Genomic DNA, 23,049 nt, shown 5'->3' with positions numbered 1-23,049 from the left:
TGGAACGCCAACGACAATGTATGATATTGGACTACTACCTCGCGCTAAAATACCTGTCACAACGAGAAAAGGAGCTAGGAGATCAGCATCCATCATTGCCAGTACACACATGAAGGGCATGTTACATCAGAAAGAAATGCTGAAGAAAGAGCAGGAATGTAAAACCCAGAGAAGAAAAGTAGCTAGGCATTTGGGCTTTATATCCGAATCTGACAGTAATCGGCAACAAGGAAATTCTTCATGGCGTGTGTGTGAGTAAAAGTATGTGCATCCTCCAAATGAAGACGGGATCAATGTGTCATACTTCCAAGGTGTGGTGGAAGGAAACCTCTCAAGTTATGAAGGTAGTGGACGATTTCTCTGTGATATGTGCTGAATATATTCCGGTTTAGAACTGTCTTCTTCAGAGTTCTGTATAGTAGTTATGAATTTTAACAGGAACTTCTAAAATTTTATTAAATTTATTTTAAAATTTTTTAACATGTTTCAAATTTATGTTCTTTAGAAAAGCATGTCGTGCAGTACAGAATTAAAATTAAGCTCCTTCAAGTTTTGATGGTGTGTTTAACAAATTTCAGTGAAGTTCCGTGTTGAAACAGCTGAGAAGGATGCTCGTTATAGGTTAGTCAACTCACCCCGGGCACGGGGCAGGATGCCGAATTTACATAAAATTAAACTTCAATACTTCATGAAAAAGCCATATAAACAAGAACTTTGAACATTGCAGTACTGTTGCATGTAAAGGTAAGCAGTGATAAGCATGTCATCGCAGGCGTAAACCGTGCCCTGTTCCGGCGAAATGTCGAAAGGAAGCTTATCATCGTTAACTTGCCCCGTTCTTTCCTTTATGGAAATTACAACATCATGAAGTAAGGTTGAAAGGCTTCTGACAAAGTAAATAGAAATATCAGGGTACGTCAAGAAGACCCTCCGTGGCTTAGACGGCAATGCGGCGGCTTCTCACCGCTGGGTTCCGTAGATCAAATCCCGGTCACATTAAGTGAGATTTGTGCTGGACAAAGCGGAGGACGGACAGATTTTTCTCCGGGTACTCCAGTTTTCGCTTTCATTTTTCATTCCAGCGAAACTCTCCAATATCATTTCATCTGTCAGTCATTAATCATAGCCCCAGAAGAGTGCGACAGGATTCGGCAGCCGTCACAATTCCTGACCCGATCGAACGACTGGAAGCAGGCTGATAGTATGTCAAAAGTGGGTCCCGTAGTGCCATCTGCACCGTCATGTAAGGCGCATAAATAGAGGACCGTTGAGGACTCACGCAATTACTGCATCATAGTCAACAGAGTGTAAACCTTTCTCAAATAATCACTATGACTCCCCGTCCTGCTAACGGTGTACACATTAGTGAGTGGCTGTGCGGTTCGGATCACGTAGCTATCAAGCTTGCGTTCGCGAGATAGTGGTTCGAACCCCACTGTCGGCAGCCGTAAGTGTGGTTTTCTGCGGTTTCCCATTTTCATACCAGGCAAATGCTGGGGATGTACTTAGTTACGTCAACGGTCGCTTCCTTCCCTATCCTAGTCCTTTCCCATTCCATCGTCGTCATAAGACCTATCTGTGTTGGAGCGACGTGAACCGCGGTCACGTGGCCATGATAACACGGCAACATGCTATTGTTTGTAAACAAAGCCACGTGCTCTTGACAGACATTAACCTCACATGTTTGGACAAGACAACGTCGCTAACTTCACTGCTGCCATCTTGGCAGGTCATAACCTCACTGTTGCCATCTTAACTACGTAGCGCGCGGAATTTAAACAGCTGTCATGACAGCTGCCATCTTCACAGGTCCTAACTCCGTGCAGTTGTTGAACAAGTGAACGTCGCTAACCGCACTGCTACTATATTCACAGGTCCTAACCTCACTGCTGCCATCTTAACTACGTGGCACACGGAATTTAAACAGCTGTCAAGATGACAGCTGCCATCTTGACAGGTCCTAACCACGTGCACTTGTTAAACAAGTAAACGTCGCTAACCTCACTGCTACCATCTTACCAGGTCCTAACATTACTGCTGCCGTCTTAAACACGTGGGGCGCGGAATTTGAATAAGTAACAGCTGGTAAGTTGACAGCTGCCATCTTGTCAGATCCTAATTATGTGCACTTCCTTTGGCGTGGTGTTTTTGAACGTGGCTAATTTCACTGCTGTTATCTTGACAGATCCTAACCACGTAGGATCTTGTTTCTTCCCGCGGAACCACGTGCATTTCACAAGCGGAACGATCCCTAACCTCACTGCTGTCACCTTGACGGGACTTAGCCACGTGCAGGCTCGGAAATTTGAACGATTTCTAACCTTACTGTTATTATCTTGACGGGATATAGCCATGTGCGACACCATCTTGGAGTTGCGTAACCTGACAGAGTACACTTAGAGGGGGACTAACCTCAGTGTCTGTCACACACATCCCCTTCCCGACACCATCTTAGAGGGGACCTTACCTCAGAGGATCCTAGCTTTAAGGCTAGCTGTATCATCTCGATATACATCTTCCCGACACCATCTTGGAGGGGGTCAAACTACAGGGTATCCCAGTTTTAAGGCAAGATGCCCTTCTCGACACCATCTTAGAGTGGGGCCTAAAGACTCTAGTTTAAGGCTAGCTGCCCCTCTCAACAGCGTAACGTTAAGGAGGTCTGCTCAATACCTCATCCTCCTTACAGTTTCTGTATCTAACAGCTTGAGGTCATGGAGTTTAGCACAATCCCTCCTTCTCTTCCTCACAGTTATGTATCCGACAGCGTGACGTCACGGAGGTCAGCTCAATCCCTCCTTCTCCCAGTTTTACGGACTGATGCCCTCAGATCTACCATTTTCCTTGCAGGAAGCCTAACTATACCGTCGCTAAGGCTTTACATCTCCATCCGACGCGTCACCTCCCCTCCTGAACAAGATTAAACATGTTTTTAATCGGAGGAAGCCAAACTACACCGTCGCTAAAGCTTTAAGTCTCCAATCAACGCGTGACCTCCCCTCCTGAACAAGATAAAGCATGTTGTTAATCAGAGAACAGCAAAAATGCATTATGCTCTGCCCCTCTACCAAGAGCATCATTTCTTGTGTTTAGAACATATTGAACCCTTTGGTCCACTTTGAAGGATACCTACCTTCCTTACCTATCAGCAATTTTCATGAGATCTGTCTCTTGGGTCGTTTCGGGTTCTTCGTCACTTGCTGAGGTAAAAGGTAGGGTTCAGTAATCCTAATCTATCTACTCAAATGAAAGATCTATTCATAAAATATTTGTATTTTGGAAAAATTTACTGAAGAAACTAATAAATTGTAACCCATGTATAATTCGGACTCTATCTTGTCCACTTAACACCACAATCAATTTTGCACAGAGGGGCCGAACGCTGGTTTGGGCCTTTGACTTAACTGCCTGATGGGCATCCTTAATAGAAACCATTGTCTCAATTATTGAATAAAGAAAGGAAAGTCTGGAAATCCTTAAATTCGGCTTCCATGTGAGACTACATGTACCATCATAATGATTCTTGATTGTCCAGCCCTCGTAACACGAACGCTGGACTCTGGGTATAATTAAGGCAGTCCAATCGGTGTGTGCCACACAGTGGTTGTACGGCATGGACACTTAATTGAATCGATGTGACGTGCGAGTATGTCATGGACCGACCTCTAAACTTCTAAGTTACTTTAAAGTCATTGTGGATGATGACCGCAAGGAAAATGATGCTACAGTGGCATATGGTCCTAATCTAAGTCCCTGAGGTTGATGACCCCATGACCATCCAAGTTTCTAAGCTGAAGGCTAAACACACTAAAGTTACATCGGTTGATGACCAAAGTTTCCACTTTACTAACCGCAGCACATTTACTGCTCAATCAATCAAATTCAAATAATGCAACAACAACAACAACGCTCACAATACTTTGTAGCAGTAAAATCCATTACCTACGGATATGTCCCCTTAATCGTTACGTTAACATTTAAATATTCCCAGAAAAATAAACTAAGGTTTCCAGAATTCATCTTCAAGTTATTCGCTTGGTTTGAAGTCATTTCATAAATATGGATTCTACTGAATTTAATACGTAAATAAATTTAAATGATTTAATGAAATCTTAATGAACAACAAATTCTATCTCCACGGACGAATGGTTTCTTTCACAAGTCCCTACTCAAAATTTGATGGAATTAAATATTAATTCGCTCATGTTATAATCCGTTGTTATCGTGCAGCTGGAAAAAATTTACATCATTTATTTCCAGTATTATATCTTGTTTCATGATATCACACTTTAATGTAATCTAATCCTAACCATTATTAATACTTGGATAACCCTAATAATTAAGTACAAATCATAAGTAACTCGCCGTACAATATAAGCCGATTACGATGTCATATCTTGTCATAACATTCCATAAAGCTTTGTGCACCCATCACACGCAATCAGTCATCACTACCACCACTCTATAATTTGGACAACCTTGAAATTGGCTAACCTCGCTCATCCTATTCTAACTTCGTGGTATATACATTACGATCTCAATTAAACAAATTCACAGTATCTAATAACCTACACGTTATTCCGGATGATATTTTCAACTAGTTCTCGCAAATAATGAGCTCCGTTGCCAAGAATGCAGTTTCATTTTTAATACGTAGCAAGCGCACAACCAAGTTATCTCCGAGCGGCGAACACCGATCAGCTGGCGGCATTGAAAACAAACGACCCTCACCCTGTCTGTCAGTTTTAATATGAAACACATGTCTTTCGCCACGCTTGACTGACTTCTAAGAATGAACCCCTTTGACTTCGCAAAATAGAACAAAATACGATATTCTGACCAAACAAATATGCACATAGATTTTACTTTTAAATGTCCTACAATAATTGTACACGTCGCAAATTAATACCGGCGTAAATTCTCGCACTATACTTTCCATCCCAACCATTATAAAATCTTCCTCGGTCTCACACCAAAGTCCCAGGTTCATTACAGGCTTCTAATCACCTGATTCACAAATCCTATCTCAACTCTTACGGCAAATCTAATTCTTGCCTTCAACTCGACGATTCTCACTGACAAAAGAACTGGAATAAAAATCCTTACTAGAATCCACGACGCCTAATAACGCACAATACTTTAATAATGAACAACATCGCATAAAATGATCTCGTATTTTACAACTTGGATTTTCACAAAAAATGACTGACAAATTTTACTGTTATTTATTGTCATATAGACCCAGTCTAAACGGACATAGAATATCGTTACACTTCGTGACAAAATTCATCGATCTGCATTACTCAACACTACCTACACCGCTTTCACCCGATTGAAAATGGGTAACCACGGATCCTTTTGCACCAATTCCATCAAAATTCCAACAGAAAATTTTACGTCGAATAAACATCTTAATTTGACATCAAAAATATAGGCAATAATTTCACGGAAATGACGATCTACTTTGGACGTGATATCACTTCGATGCCCTCATTAATAACTTTTTTACAACATTACACGGCACTCGCAATACTTTAAAAATTTATCCAAGCGGAAAATGAAACCAATGACCTTTCGTCATATTTCTAAAATTCACAAAATATATGGGTGACCAACTGCGTCATAAATACCCATTTGAAATACATATAAGTTTGGCATCATGAAACAAGATATAGTAGGCGGTAAGATGGTATGTCACCTACCTTAGGTTACGTCAGCGTCCATCTTTGGGCTCACCGCTGGCCATCTGTCATTTATTTAGCCATTTTTACATTTCTGGCTGTACACAGAATTTTTTATTGTTTTCTGGAAATAAAGCATAAAAAAGAAATGCCCTTTCACTCGGCGTCTTCGTTGATCGCACTCGACTAATTGTATTTATTACCCGCAGACGAATTACTTTTATTCGCAATGTTAGAAATTTGACCAAACTACTTCGGTATCTTGACCGTCCTTTTTATCAAATTACTTATGCTCAAAAAACCACATGGAGTCAGGACCCATCTACATAGGCAGAATCTAGGTTTGTAGTGCTTAGTCTTCTTTTGACGAACGATTTACTTGCATAGTTCAACTCTCTCTCTCACGCTTCGATGATACAAATGCAGGGGTTTCAACATGGCGTCCCTTCTTATTTATAGACGTTACTCCCTCTCTCCAGGCATTTTCCCTTTGCCGCCAAGAAAACTCGCGTAACTTTTCCGACTTAAATGAACTGTATTTAAAAGAGTTTTTGATGTAACCACATACTTGTTAACTCGTTAGCAATAGTGTTCATGAACACTTAAAATTTATTCTCAGTAAATTAACCGGTTAAATTACCTCATTTGATAGGCGCTATCCTCAGTCGACTTAGCGTGGGTGAACTAGACACGCGCGTTCTTCTGAAATAATCCACAGAAATGGCTTAGCGGTCTCAAATCCGTCTTACTAAAGACCAAGTGTCTTATAGATAAGTACGGCACCCTCATTATACTGCGTTCACCACTATTTCTTTCATTTAAATATATTTATTCGACCTAAGCTCTCTTCTGTATCCCTCTACTGTCGACACGTGAGGATGGCGTCACATCTCATAGCGTGGACGAAAGGTAGCCACCCCCCTTTGCCACCTGTCGCCTCTGAGCTATATAAAAATTCAAGCTTCCTCTTACAATTGACATGGGGCCTCCTGTAGTAACTTACATGCTTAAAATTATTAGGGCACGAAGGTCATGGGTTCAATATATAGATGTTGTTATCTTACAGTAGAGATTTGAATAATCTACATTCATTCCCCATCATGTTCTGAACAGAAAAGAAAACTTAGCTTGATTATAAATATATGTCTCATTGTTAAGAAAACAAGAGAAATTGACACGCACGTAGATGACAATGATATCATGGAATAAAACTATCTCTCTCTCTCTCTCTCTCTCCTTATTTTGTGAATACAAAATCAACTTTTATAACGCGAAAGAATAAACAAATTATAGATTCGAACTCTGCTCTCTCTGTTCAAATAGAAAAATCAAACACACGCAATAGAAAAAATCTGTATTACAGATAAAGATTCAAACTCTGATCTCTCTGATTTTTTCACGGTAACAGAAAAAAGGATTTACTTTAGCCTAATCTATAACAGCTTTTATTAATGTTGCTTACGTTCCCTATCCTCCTACATACCCTGTGTTCTGCATTGCAGGTGAGAACCATATAGGGAGCGAGGTACTGAACATTCTCTCTAGTTGTATTCCGTGCGGTTAGGGGCGTGCGGCTGTAAGGTTGCATCCGAAATATATGGCGTGTTCGAAAAAACGGGCTATCTTGTTCAATTCTGAGGTCTAGGAGGATAAGTTAGGTTAATGCGTAGTCAGCGTAACGTTAGACGTGCAGCCCGGGTATTAAACTTCACGTTTAAAAGCATACGTATAAAGCATTATAGTCGCTTTATTTTTCGACGTCCAACTCCAAGTCTTGAGAGGTTATCGTTTGGTCAGCGTAACGTTAGGCCTGCACCCCAGGTATCGAAGTTCATGTTTAAAAGCATACGTATAAAGTCTTATAGCCGCTTTCTTGGTCTAAGTTCGACTCCAAGTCTTGAGAGATTAACGCGTGGTCAGCGTAACGTTAGGCCTGCAGCCGGGTGTCGAATTTCATGTTTAAAAGCTTACGAATGGAGCCTTATAGCCGTTTTCTTGTTCTAAGTTCAACTTCATGTCTTAAGAGGTTATCGCGTGGTCAGCGCAACGTTAGGCCTGCAGGCCGGGTATGGAATTTAAAGTCTAAAAGCAAAAGTATGAAGCCTTGTAGCCACCATCTTGTTCTATGAAATTTGAAAAGTAGTGTGAGGCGTAGAACGGCGTTTACTCAGCTACAGGTTGAACTGTGTGTTACATGCAGGTTTTACGGTCGGATGCCCTTCACTGTGTGTGTTGTGTAATTACTATACTGTGTTTTATCATGAATAGTAGTATAATGTGTTGTCTCAATATAAAAAGGAAAGTGTTGGAACCAACAAAAAACACACACACAGTATCCGAGCTAGAAGAAATATTGATTTTCTTTCATGCTGTATTGTTGTAAGTGTAGTTTCGCCGTACTGGCTCGAAGCAGCAAGCCAGTGCATAGCAAGTGCTGAGCAATAAGAAAAAATATATCTTACTTCCTGTAGCAGAAAGCAATATGTGCTGTGCTGTAAGAGACGAACATTTCTTAACAACACATTGCAGAGATTACATAAATTATTTTAAAACATAAATATTATTATTTTCATAAATATAAGTATATATTATGCTACTATATAGTAAATACTTAAAAATGTGAACGAAGTGTAGAAGAAGGGGATAGTATATTTTATATGTATAATTTCTTCTGCATGTGGTAAGTAGTGAGTAAAAGGGAAAAATTAATTAATTTTTTATCTGCAGTAGCGAAATTGTATTTATGATTTCTGTTTTATTCAATAATTTTTATGACTTTGTTCGATTCGAGATAGTTTATTCGTAACAGCACGATCACACCTTCTATTTGCGTACCGGTAGTATGAAAATGTAAAACCGCAGAAAGCCATTGCGTGTGCTGGGAATGGTTAATTTCGTAACTTCTATTTGCTTAGAGCGAAAATGTGAAACCATGGACGAAAGTACAGCTATTATAATTAATAGTACTAGTGATTATTGTTTTCAGAGGAATTAAAACTCTACATCCATCCTCTTATTAACATAAGTAGTAGTAGTGATTATCGTTTTAAGAATAATATCCTCTGGCTGATGTTCATACTCCGTTTCTTTATTCTTACAATATAACATTCAGTTACGTTTTAAATTACGTACTGTTTATGTTCGAGCTTATAGCTTGTGTACACGTCTGTACACCTATCCTCTATTAATAGTGGTAGTGATTGTTGTTTTCTTCAAAGGTAAGTGTATATATTGTATATTTTCTTCAACATAATCTACGATTAAAATGTGTTATGTAATCGTAGTAATTTTTAATGCTGTGTGCCTTCAGGCATAACGTTACGCTTCCACGCGGTAACCTCTTAAGACTTGGTGATGGACGTGCCGTTTTATTCTATATTTCTTAATCGATTTTAAGATATCATCCCGTTGCTTTTTTATTCTTTTTTAAATATAGTTAAATCATATTTCAATTATGTTTTATTGTGTAGGCATCGCAGAAGAGGTGATACGAATAAAGACTTCCAAGCAAAACCATAATAATAGATTTACGTTGTTTCCTATTTTACACCAAGTAAATCCTAGTTTTATTCACTAAGCAATGTCAACATTACAGCAGACAATTAAATGTCTCTAGTGTACAAATCTATAAGCTAGAAATGTTACAATCAAATTTCAGTTTTCTAATTATCAAAAACCTGTTGAAAGAGGCGACTAAAAGGGTGCCGCCATGAGTAGCCGTATGAGCTATTCAGCGTAACAGATTAATTTTTTGTGACTATGTTCGATTTACAGCCAGATTAGAGATTGTTTGTGCGGAATTCCCCTGCCTGACGTAAGTAGTGACTGAAAGGTGAAAATTATTTTTGAAACAATGTAAGTTAACAACAGACAACATATAAATACATTTCCGGCCCCTCTCCTATCCCTCTACCTACAGAGCTAAAAACAGGATTGAACCAGTTTTTGTGACAAGAAGGACAGCGCCGTCCAAGACATTCAACATAACAGAGTAAGTATATACCATTCTGTGTGTAAAAAAATCCTCTCCGGACCGAGAGGATGCTATTTATAGTTATTTGTTTTTGGGAAGGGGACGTAAAGCCTTATGCTAACCTCACATTGCTTTTCGATAGAAAAAGGTTACGTGTTACTACCCTCTCCCTTATAACATGTCCTTTTTCACATGTACGTATCTCCGGTAATCAAAATTAAATACTAAATTTGTAATTGAATGGGTACTCGCAAAAACGGGCTAACCAACATTTTTCAGAGATAAATCAACTTTTGCAAATGTTAAAAAATAAAAATTATACAATAAAAATAATATTTGTTTCATTATTTTATCTTGATGTAGTACCTTTAAATTATCAATACCATATATTGGAACTGTATTAAAAATGGAAAGTGCTTGGAACAATAGGAATATAAAAAATGGAAGAAAATTGACTTCTGTGTTGACCTAGCTATAGATAATAGTTTACCTTAGATTCGTAACCAAACTTTATTTTATGATCATACAATACAAAAAAGGTGTTTTATACAGTAAACTAGACATAAAGATGCCGGCCCCCATGGTGTAGGGGTAGCGTGCCTGCCTCTCGCCCGGAGATCCCGGGTTCGATTTCCGGCCAGGTCAGAGATTTTTCTCTCGATCTGAGGGCTGATTTGAGGTCCACTCAGCCTACGTGATTAGAATTGAGGAGCTATCTGACGGTAAGATGGCGGCCCCGGTCTCGAAAACCCAGAATAGCGGTCGAGAGGATGCGTCGTGCTGACCACACGACCCCTCGTAACCTGCAGGCCTTCGGGCTGAGTAGCGGTCGCTGGGCAGGCCAGAGCCCTTCCAAGGGCGTAAGTGCCGTGGGTTTTTTAGACATAAAGATGAAAAGGAAAACCTACAACCCGTTTTCCAGTCTTTGACCGGGTCAGGGATGTAATGCATGACTCAGATGTAGGCTGTTATTACGATGGGGTCGCCACTCTCAAAGTTGCTGCGTGGCATGATGCAAGGTGACTTCTTGGAGCGGAATACATATGGTGACTCCCAGGTATGTGAGAATATCGACAGGCTGAAGAATGGACTTCGTTTCGTTGAGGGTGATGCCAAGGATCACCTTGATGTATAGTAGAACGGCCTCCACTAGTTGTTCATTCCAGTCGGTGGACCATATTAACCAGTCGTCTAAATATACGACCATATGGACTTGGAATTCACTGAGAAGAATCTCTGCTACTGCCTCCCCCCATCGTTGCATGACGCAGTGGGCGAGCGAGTGCCCCATGGGGAGCCTGGTCCAAGAATATGTGCGGCCTCGATATCTGACGCCCCAATTTTGGCGTGTTCGGGCACTGATAGGAATTTGATAGAAGCCACTCTTGAGATCTAATTTGAGCGCTTGGGCCGTTGGTGGTATATTGTGCAGGGCTTCGGCAGGGCCACGTAGGCTGAAAGATGGGCGAATGATGTAGGGTGTCCATTGGCTTAGATCATAACTGATCCGTGCTGTGCCGTTCTCCTTCGGAACTAGGAAGATCGGGAATGCTGAAGACGGCCGATCCGGCTGCAGTACGCGATGCTGAATCAGGTCATTGATGGCTTGGTTCATTAATGGGGAAGCTCGTGATGAGCGGAAAATCGTAGGGCTCCCTCGGAGCCTTGGAAGGTTGACGCCATCCTGGAGAATATTTGTGGCGTAATTGCCTAAGGGAGTATCGAGGTATGGGACGGGATTGGCTAAGGGCACCGCTACGGACACGTATCTGTTCGGTCGCGGCCGAGGAGGGAGCAGCATAGGCTGCAGAGGATCCGTTGCTGGCAGGTGGCGTGGTAATGGTCGATTGAAGCTGGCGTCATACGCGATGTCGTCGTCCTCGTCGTCCTCCGAGGATGCTGCGGGCATCGTCTTCACTCTGGTCAGGTGATCCCGGACGCCCAGGGGAGCCTGGACGGGAGCCTGGGTCCTCATCCTCCTCGCTGCCAATAATGTCCCATGGTGCAGAACGGATGTGGAGGTCGTCGACAGCGGTGGTATAAAAGTCTGGAGGCGGGTCGATATCTTGATCAGGGTTGAAGCTGGCCCAATATTGTGCAATGGATGTCTGAATGTCTGGCACGACAGGAAGGGGGACCCAGGCCCCAGTGTTGGGCAAGTATGACCGCTCTTCAACACCTTTCCACCCCAGCTCCGACACTAGGGTGGCCTTCCTGATACGATGGGTTGGACGGGATCTGCACATGATGAAGAACTAGTTGTGACGTCCCGTCGCCTCCACTGCTCGCTTCACACTGATGCTATGAAATGAGAATGGAGAGTGTTGCTGGAATGAAAGATGACAGGGAAAACCGGAGTACCCGGAGAAAAACCTGTCCCGCCTCCGCTTTGTCCAGCACAAATCTCACATGAGTGACCGGGATTTGAACCACGGTATCCAGCGGTGAGAGGCCGACGCGCTTCCGTCTGAGCCACGGAGGCTCCACATAAAGATGCTTCAGACTTATTTTGAAATATGACATAACTTTCCCTCATATGGGTCATATTCTAATGCATTGGAAAATGATTCCTCAGTCACCTCTTGGCCATTGCCTGCTGTCAGTTCTCTGTGATACTGGTGATATCTTGCAGGGATATATTCAAGTAGCTCAAGCAAGTCCTTACGCTTTGCTGGCTTTATTGGCCTTGTAACACTGTACTTTGGTGACAACTGAACACTAGCAAGTGATGGCCGACCACCATTACTGTTCCTTTTGTGAAGGTCAACACAATCATATTCCTCAACAATTTACATCTTTCATAAATAGTATGCCTGAAACTTTACTAATTAGTGCTCTTTGCTTATTTACAGATACCATTCTCTTGGTTAATTTTTCTAGCAAAGGTTGAGTGCTCACAAACTTATTACTTCCATTTTTACTACTAGAAATGGCTTTCTTACTCTAGCTCTTTTTACTAAATCCTTCCATTCATCTCGCATAAAAACACATGAAACACCCACAGGCTCTAGTATACATGGGGATAAGGTTTGCTAACCTACATATACAACAACGCCATCTTTACGGCATCCTCCGTAAACGTCTGTTAGCCCGATTTTGCAATAACAAACTTGGCCTAAATAGAGTGGCATAAAGTTCAAAGCATTGTATCTCATCGCAAAGGACTGCCCCATGTTAGCCCACCTCACAGAAGATACTTTGAACCTTCCGCAATTGATAGCAGCACATAACTAATTTTTTCCAAATTTGTTGGTTAGCCCGTTTTTGCGAGCACCCATTCAATTGCTATATCTGTGAATGAAGTATGCAGAGAATTAAAACTTGTGTGTGTGTGTGTGTGTGTGTGTGTGTTTGCGCGTTGTGATAAAATGTACGTGTGTAAGGGCTAGCTCACAGCTTTTGCTTGTCCTATAATCAATTCCGTATTTTTGCATGTGTTCGGTTTTACTATAGAGAGTGATGTGTGCGTATAACATCAAAGAAGTAGTGCGTTTGTTATCTTACATATCAGAGAGTTTCAGTATTCGATTCCATGTATACAATTTTTTACGGTAACTGTGTTATGAATCATGTGTAGACAGCATACGAAATAAGGAGTGAGGTATTTTCATTCTTCCATTAATCCAGTAAGAACAGGGATCGATTCCATGTGTTGCATACATAAGAGATTTTTAAAATTCTGACGATGAACTGAGAGAACAGGGTTGGAATATATGATTTTTTCAGGGTTCGAAATCCATGTATTAGAGATTTTTTATTCTAATGCTGAGTAGAGAGAGATCTGAGTTCGAATCCATAATTTAAAAAAATCTGTTTAGAGTGACTATTGTGTTTGCGACATAAAATTGATGTTATATTCGCGAAATAAGGTGAGCGAGAGAGAGAGAGAGATATGTAGTATTATTCCATGCAATCATCATATGCCTGCGTGTAAATTTCTCTTTTTTTATCAATAAGGTAAAGCGCGCCTTCCTCCTATTATATATTTATAATGAAGGTAAGGTTTTTTCTGTTCAGAGCACGATAGGATTGTATGATGACTATTCAAATATTTACTGTAAGATAAAAACAGACTATATATGTTCTAAACACACAGAAAATTGATGCTCTTAGTAGAGAGCACAGTATTTCCGGTCCATTGTAACAGGATTGATTAAAACATGTTATATCTTGTTCAGGAGTGGAGGTCATGCGTCGGATGGAGACATTAAGCCTTAGCGACGGTGTAGATAGGCTTCCTCCGAGGGGGAGGGCCCTCTAGTGCAGGAGTGCATCTGTCCGTAAAACTGTGAAGAGGAGGAAGAGGAGGGACTGAGGTGACCTCCGTAACGTCACGCTGTCGGATACGCTCCAAGATGATGTCAGAGGGGAAGGGGCATGTCGAGGAGGGCAGCTAGCTATAAAACTATAAGCCTCTGAGGTTAGGCCTCTCTAAGATGGTGTCGGGAAGGGGTATGTCGAGAAGGGTAGCATGCCATAAACTACGGACCTTAAGCTCCTCCAAGATGGTGTCGAGAAAGGCAGCTAGCCTTAAAACTAGGGTCCTCTGACGTCAGGCCCCTATAAGATGATGTCGGGAAGGCGCATGGCGAGAACGGCAGCTAGTCTTAAAACTATAGTCTATAGGCCCCTTCTAAGATAGTGGCATGTCGAGAAGGGCAGCTGCCGTTAAACTACAGTCCTTAGGCCCCTCCAAGATGGTGTCGGGAAGGAAAATAGCCCCCTCTAAGGTAGTGTCGCCCATGGTTAAGTCCCATCAAGATAACAGCAGTGAGGTTAGGGTCACACACTTGTCAAAAAAGCATGTGGCTATGTCCCGTTAAGATGACAGCTGTAAGGTTAGCGATCGTTTTAAATTCCGCGCGAAATAAGTGCACGTGGTAAGGACCTGTCAAGTTGTCGGCTGTCAGTTAGCCACGTTCAGTTGTTCAAATTCCAAGTACACGTAGCCAAAAATAGGACCTGTCAAGACAGCAGCAGTGAGGTTAGCCATATTCACTTGTTCAAACATTCCGCGCCGACCTGTCCAGTTAACGGCAAAGAGTTTAGCCATGCGAAATTGCACGTGGTTAGGTCCTGTCTAGATGGCGGCTGTCAGGTTAGCCACGTTCACTTGTTCAAATTCCGAGCCCACGTGTCCAAAATTAGGACCTGTTAAGATGGCAGCGGTGAGGTTAGCCACGTTCACTTGTTCACAAAAAGTGAGGTCGCATCGCTTTGTTTACAAACAATAGCACGTGGCCGGTCACGTGGTCATGACGTCATAGGGTCAATGACCTCGGGTGCTGACTCAGCAAAAACATGCTGACGAGGTGTTTTAGATTTCCCCTAGCTCATACTACTCCTTGTAGTTCAAAAGTTGAAAGTTTTCGAGTTATATAATTGTAGGCAAAAATATGCAATCATTGATGTATTTTTCAATCATTTCGATAAAAGAACAATCACTGCTTGTTATGATACTTCGTTTGATAGCTCATATGGCAGCTTCTCAGACCTGCCCGAGTTAATATAAGCGAATATACCATTTCGGGTCCCATTCCATTTTTGTCTTTAGTTCATGAAACGGTCTACTGACTATACATTCTCCCCAATTCCACATTTGACCATGGCAATGCGAGAAGCGTGGCAGTGCTGATATTGTCAGCTCCTGAAACGAATTGGTCTCACTTGCATCGCAGTATTTCATCGCTTTCCACCAGAAATTAACGGGTCCATGGTTTGAGATCATTATGCAAAGGACACATCTTTCCAACTGACATATTAATCATTACGCTGGCGTCCGAGTCACCTGATTCAAGAAGGTGAATCAACGACTCTATGACAATACTAAGTCCATTTGACACTTGAAGTAGTGACACTTTACTGTGAAAGAACAAAGGACGTACTGAAATGTTCCTTACTTCCTTATTTTTAAGGGAACTCCATACATTTCAGCTCCGCCAAAAGTTTAGGGATTCCCCAGTTCGCCTTTTGATGGCATCACCACCGTCAACGTCAAGAAAAATTTGAACTATTACATTATTTTAACCTCTTATCACATTACATAAATGTTTAATTGAAAAACCACCAGAATATCCACTGACATAAGCATGAAAAAGACTACATTTGCCACTGCCCATCGTGTGTTAAAATTCACCCACTGACGAAGATAAAAAACCACCAAGTTGGCAACACCGCTGATGATCATTAAACGCGGGAACTGAAGTTATTATAAGAATCCGAACCACAGGGACCTGACGATTCTTTAAAAAAATTAACGTTCATTGTTTCGGATTTTAACCACAACGTTGAAGGTTTCACTGAACATATTCACGAATGTTTATTGGAAAAATGAAAATGAAAATCCACAGCCTCTTTCCAGTCATTCGATCGGGTTAGGTAGGAATGAATGAAGCCCCCATCTAGCGGCGAGAATATGAAATATCTCGGCTGCCGAAGCCTGCCGCACTGCTCTGGGGGCAATGATTAATGACTGACAGATGAAATGACATGATACTAGAGAGTGTTGCTGGAATGAAAGGTGACGGGGAAATTCGGAGTACCCGGAGAAAAACCTGTCCCGCTTCCGCTTTGTCCAGCACAAGTCTCACATGGAGTGACCGGGATTTGAACCACGGAACCCAGTGGTGAGAGGCCGGTGCACTGCCGCCTGACCCAAGGAGAATTAAAACGTTTATTATTATTATTATTATTATTAATATTATTATTATTATTAATAATAATAATATCATTATTAGAGTATAAGTATGATACAGTGTTCTCTGTTGCAGGTTGAAGAGGAACATGTGTCCTATCGGCTTCCCGCTCGAAGAGACCGGTATCTTCATGAACATCACCAAGTGTAATCTGAGTGATTACGAGCTGTGGACACGATAAATCCTGATCACTTCCATCATCACGCTGTTGACAAAGATAAGTGCAATCTCTGATTGACATCTCCGAGTTTTGCTCTAGATAACATATTAGAACTTGTGCTGAAATTTAGTATCGGCGGCACGCGGGTGTGATAAGCATGTAAAAATCACCCAACCAACCAACTGAAGTGACGTTCAGTTTTAAATATTCCTTCGTCGTCTAAAGTGTCCCAGTAAGATCATGTCTAACGATATGGGAAATGAAGAAATGCAGATCCCACCGAACTCAACAGACTTTCTAGACAACATCACATGTAATGAAGTGACCCCAGTCGGAGCGCTGGCCTCCCCTTACTTCCAAGCAGCTGTCTATGTGCTATATTGTACCGTATTTATAGTGGCACTCTGTGGCAATGGTCTAGTGTGTTATATCGTACAGTCTTCTCCACTAATGTGGACTGTCACTAACTACTTCATTGTCAACTTGGCAGTAGGTGACATCATGCTGACCATTTTCTGTGTGCCATTCTCCTTCGTGTCTACGCTCCTGCTCCAGCACTGGCCTTTCGGTACGGCCATGTGCCACACCGTCAGTTACAGCCAGGTAAGTGTCCGTGTCTTTAATATATGGCTTGGATCACACTGGGGGCACGTTTGTGCAAGTAATTTGGTGGCGCGCGCATGCGCAAGCTGGCTTGAACAGCAATGTGCTCACACTAAATGCAAGCAGGTGCAAGTTAATTATTCTGAACAGGTCAGTCGAAATGGAGATGTCAGATGATGAGGACATTGTTTCGAAGTTGGGTCGGATGAAGCTTGCGCAAGAGTGCACTTGCTTGTGGCGGGCAGTGTGAGCGGAGATGGGCAAGTCACCACTTGTTTCTGTTGCTCTCCTGAAGATTTTGTTTATATATGCACGCTTGCGCACGCGCGCGCCACCAAATTACTTGCACAAGCGTGCCTCTAATGTGATCGAAGCCTACTACTCAGAAGCTCTTATATGCTATCCTCAGAATCTCTCACGGGTGTTATATTTACATGATTAAAAGGGTTCGGCAATTTATGACCTAAAGTAGTACAAATTATGCAAGCAAATGTGCCCTAATCACTACCCATGACCTAGAAAAGGTAAAATATGACTTAAAAATTTTAGGGGTAGGTAGGAAGTATTAGAGGATTACTTACATTAAACGTGTCAAAAAGTGAGAAGCGATAATACAGCAGACACATTTAATCATGCAGACTGACAGAGCTGCTGTAGGTGAGTTAAAACTTTATACATCCAGTTCTTATTCTGTTTTTTTAAAAGAGGTAGGCCTATTAGCATTTTTTGGGGTGTCTGTCGGCGAGCAACTTTTTGCGGGAATCATATTTTCTAAACCTGCTACCTATTTCTTTCACGAAAAGAAAGGAAAATGCATCTACTACAGTATTTTGAAATCCTGTGTTTGAAAATTGACTCATATAACGTATACCTTCAAAAACGGCGCCTCAATTTGAACAAAAATGGTCAAAATATGACTTTATTTGACTAAAATATGACCTTATTATCACTAATATATCACCTTATATCACTAAAATGAGCAAAATATGGCCAAAATATGCATTTACATGCAACATAATTTTTTTTAAATTTTTGCTAGTTGCTTTGCGTCGCACCGACACAGATAGGTCTTATAGCGACGATGGGACAGGGAAGGGCTAGGAGTGGGAAGGAAGCGGTCATGGCCTTAATTAAGGTACAGCCCCAGCATTTGCCTGGTGTGAAAATGGGAAACCACGGAAAACAATCTTCAGGGCTGCCGACAGTTGGATTCGAGCCCAGTATCTCACGGATGAGGGCTCACAGCTGCGCACCCCTAACTGCACCGCCAACTCGCTCGGTAAGAGGATTAAGTAAGAGCTGGTTTCTTTATCTCCACCTTTCCCAAAACTCGCGATCCAGGCCAGTTCATCTCTGAATGGATAAATGCCCACCCTACCCACATAACGAGTGTATATGTTTGGAAATGTAATCGGAATTGTGCGAAAAGGTTCACTGTTATCGCCAGCCGAAACTGCGTGCCTTCTTATAATAGGTTTCCCTCTCATCAAGAAGTGACCCTGAGTTGTAGCCTTGCACAAAGTACAGTATTTGCGACATGAGGTTGAGAAACGTTCGGACATCACGTAAACACTGGTGAGCGTTGTCAACTTGCAATTGTAACTGCACCGGCACACGCGGACGACAGTCTTTTATGACATAATCATACTCTTTCACCAGACTTATTTTCTCTCTTATTATAACACCTATATCAGTTGTACATTCAATTTGGTTTACCCTTTTGCGAAGTAAGGAATTCCATGTTGTGCGCTGCTCGATTACACCAAGCAGAATAACTGAATAAAGATCAGTGTTATACTTGGAGAATTTGGTCTGTGTTACGGTGATAATTCCTGTTAACAATACACGGAGTATCCTATTCTAAATGTGGGTGGACGAACAAGAGTTGAAGGGCAACGTGTGTCACCGCGAACCTCACCCCACCTGCGGTCATCGCAGACACATGCTGTCTGGAGTCGTGAATCTTCATATTCATTGGAATGTTAATTTAGCTACTAGTAAGCAGTCGTGAGTTTTGACACTATTCTCTACTAATTTTACCCCGTGAGTTTTGAGACGTAACCGTGAAGAATGCCTTAGAGAGAGAAAGAGAGAGAGAGCAAGTTAGTTTTTCAAGCAATGCCCTATGTCAACGAAATTTTGAGATTTCAACTTAGGATTGTTGAAGGAATTTCAACCAACTTTTGAATGATGGCTGAGTCTAGCTTCTTGGGGGAATGGTCAGCGTTGTGGCCTTAATTTCAGACGGCCCCGGGTTCAAATCGCGGTCGAGTCGGGGATTTTAGCCCCGTCTGGTTAATTCATCTGCTGACTCGAGGACTGAGTATTTGGGTTCATTTTAACACACATCTTCATGTTCATCCAACATATCAGACTGCCAACCACAAAAGAAATACAAAGTATTTTGATTTGAGGAGTCCAACATCTAGGTAATCGGCCCAAAGCACGCAACAGGGAATACATCCTCTCATACAGGGTTGGTATGAGGGAAGGAATCCGGCTACAAATGCTGACTTTATCCAGACATATACCGATGCCATGGCATTGGGATAAGGCTTGCAAGATGAAGGAGGAGGAAGAGAAGGAGGGGGAGGAGGAGATTTGAAAAATGCCAGAATTAAAGGGAGTTGTAACCTTAAAAATATATTATATTTTGTCCAAAACAATCATAATTTCGTGATATGTACGGTGTATCATTTAACCCATTTTTCCCAATGCTCTATACAACCGTTATCAAGAATTAGGGAATTCAGCACTGTGAGAATTTAATTTCGTAAATTAATTTAACGTCCACACGTAGCGTTATTTTATTTATAGGTATTATTATTATATATATATATAATTCGCAGGGGCCATCAAGGACCACGTTAAGTCTTGTTGCATTTGACACTGAACTTGGCCTTCTTTAGAGTCCAGATTTCCCTCATTCTTTGTGAGTGGGCCTGCTTACGCTCCTCTGCCCAAGGGGCACCGTGTCTTCTCTTCGGTTGCTCGTCTCGGTTTAGCCCGTTCGTCAATATTTTCTTGCGGAAGAGATCTCTATTGAGGGCGTCTTCAGCTGAGATATGTAGCATTTGCAGGTCTTCTAAACCAGGGAATTGTTGTTTTGGGGTTTGAATCAAAAAAGTGAAAGATTTCTTTAGATAACTTTCTTCCGTCCATTCTTTTCAGATGACCATAAAATCGTGCCCGTCCTTTTCTGATTGTGTCGGTAATTTTCTCTATTTTGCTGTAGACTTCCTTGTTGGATCTCTTTTGATGGATTCCATTTCTGTACTTTGATCCCAAGATTCCTCTCACAATTTTGCGTTCTCTTTTCTCCAGTTCTTCAAGGAGTCCTTTGTTGGCATTTAGAGACAGGGTTTCGGCTGCATATAGAACTACTGGCTTCAGAACTGTTTCATAGTGACGTATCTTGGTGTTTTGGGAAAGGCATTTTTTGTTGTAGATTGTGCGGGATGTTTGGTAGGCTATTTCCAGTTTGCGTACTCGCTCCTGAAGTGCTTCTTTGTCCAGTCCATTTTTCATGATGATCTCACCCAGGTATTTGAATTTGTCTACTCGGGTGATGTCCCCGTATTTTGTATGGAGTTTTGGTGGAGCCTCTTTGATGTTAGTCATTACTTCTGTTTTCTCAAACGATATCTGCAAACCAGTTTGTTCGGCAATTTCCTTTAAAATTCAAACTTGAGCTCTAGCGGTTTCTGTGTCGGTTGAGAGAACAGCAATATCATCGGGAAATGCTAAGCAGTCTGTTGCGAACCCCTTGGATTTGGTTCCTATTCTCAATGGACTGTAGTTGATTTCCTGTAATCTCACCCGCCAGGTTCTGATGATCTTTTCAAGAATACAGTTGAAGAGTATCGGGGATAGCCCATCACCTTGTCGGACTCCTGTTTTGATGTCAAAGGAATGCGAGAGACATCCATGGAACTTCACCTTGGATTTTGTATCGGTCAGGGTGGCTCTAATTAATGCCAGCAGTTTCAAATCAACTCCAAACTCATTTAAGATGTTTAGCAGGACTTCCCGGTCAATGGAGTCGTACGCTTTCTTAAAGTCCACAAAGACAGACACATACTGCTTGGACCTTAGTGTACAATATCTGATGATCGTTTTGAGATTTTGGATCTGTTCAGCTGTTGAGCGACCTTTTCTGAACCCTCCTTGGTATTCACCTATTTGATGTTCGACTTGTGCTTCCAAACGCTCCAGGATGGTAAGTGATAGAATTTTGTAAGTCATGGCTAGCAAAGATATTCCTCTGTAGTTGTTGATGTTCTTCATGCTGCCTTTTTTGTGTAATGGATGGATCAAAGCTATTTTTCAATCTTCGGGTAGGGTCTCCTTGTACCAAATTTCTTCTATTTGCTTTTGCAAGATATCAAGTGATTCTTCTGGGGCATATTTCCATAGTTCTGCTTCTACTGAGTCTTCCCCTGGCGCTTTGTTGTTTTTGAGGCGGGCAATGTGGCGCTTGATTTCATCTCTGTCGGGTGGTCTGGAATCTGGGCACCTGAGTAAGGGTTCCTTGGTCTCAATGGCGCTTTGCGGTTTAGAGCAATTAAGTAAATTCTTGAAGTAATCTGCCAGAATGCTGCAATTTTCTTCATTTGTCGTCGCCAGTGTGCCGTCCGTTCGCTCAAAGCATAGAGATGGTGGTTTATAGCCAGTGAGTTTGCGTTTGAAGGCTCTGTAGTACTCTCTGCTTTCATTCTTCCTAAAGTTTTGTTCTATCTTTTCAATGAGAGATTTCTCGCATTTACGTTTCTCAGTTCTGAACACCCTAGCTGCTTGGGCACGTTGGGTTTTGTAGGTTTCCCAATCATTTTCTGATTTCGTAGAGTAGTACTGTTTCCACGCATTGAGTCTTTCTTGGAGGACTAATTCGCAGGTACTATTCCACCAGGCATGCTTTTTGCTTCTCTTGATTTCTGCAACGTCTTTGGCGGCCTCAACAAGGAGACTTTTGGCGTTGTTAAAGTCACAGTCATTTGGTCTAGCCTTCTCCTGGAACTCCTCGACCCTTTGCCGAATTTTATCATTGTCGAAGCGTGTGATCTGTTTGGTTGTCTTCCTTGTGTTTGCGGGAATTGGTTTGAATTTGATAAGAGACATATAATGATCTGAGGCCACATTGATGCCTTTCTTTACCTTGACATTCATAATCTCAGGGCTGTTTCTCCTGGAGATCGCAACATGATCAATTTGGAACTCTCCGAGAGCTTGGACGGGAGAACGCCAAGTCATTTGCTTTCTGGGTAGATGGCGAAAGTGGGTCGACATGACCTGCAGGTTGTGATTTTCGCAAATGGTCACCAGTCTTTTGCCGTTGGGATTGGTTCTTTTGTGAGCAGGGTAATTTCCTATAACTTTCTTGTACTTCTGCTCACGACCTAGTTGGGCATTGAAGTCACCCAAAAGAAGCTTGACATGGTGTTTGGGGATTTTGTTCAATTTTTCATCCAGTAGGTCCCAGAAATTATCAACTTCGTCTGGATCAGACTTGTTCTTATCATTTGTAGGAGCATGTGCGTTAACTAGGGCGTAGGTTTTGTTCGCGCATTTAATTGTGAGTATAGACAATCTGTCATTCACAGGTTCGAAATTTGCAACCGATTTAAGGATCTTGGTTCTAACAGCAAACGCGGTTCCAAGCATCACAGCTCCATTGAGGATTCCTCTTTGCGCTTTGCTCTTGAAAAATCGGTAGCCTTCAGATTCAAAAATCTCTTCATCTGGGTACCTTGTTTCCTGTAGGGCCACTATGGATATCTGATTTTCGTGAAGAGCTTTGGTGAGGGTTTTCAGCTTGCCAGTTTGTGTAAGTGAATTTATGTTGAAAGTTGCTAGAAAGGTTTTAGATTTTGGCCTGAGTTTTTGACTCTTCGGGGTACACCGAGACGCTCCGAATCGTCTCTTGCATGATGTCGAGTC

At 41.8% G+C, this 23,049-nt stretch overlaps 1 protein-coding gene across 1 annotated transcript in view; it reads left to right on the top strand.

Moving 5' to 3' along the window:
- Nucleotides 1-16,749: 16,749 nt before the first annotated feature.
- The window catches only part of LOC136863738 (RYamide receptor-like), a 529,727-nt gene continuing 523,427 nt past the window's right edge, over nt 16,750-23,049 (top strand). The window contains exon 1 of the mRNA XM_067140092.2: nt 16,750-17,112. Within this exon, the coding sequence (XP_066996193.2) occupies nt 16,750-17,112 (363 nt within the window). The remainder of the gene's footprint in view (nt 17,113-23,049) is intronic.

Source organism: Anabrus simplex, chromosome 2, assembly GCF_040414725.1.
Source record: "Anabrus simplex isolate iqAnaSimp1 chromosome 2, ASM4041472v1, whole genome shotgun sequence".
Lineage (NCBI taxonomy): Eukaryota > Metazoa > Arthropoda > Insecta > Orthoptera > Tettigoniidae > Anabrus > Anabrus simplex.
The sequence above is the reverse complement of the archived record's forward strand: the minus strand, read 5'-3'. Positions and strand labels throughout refer to the sequence as shown.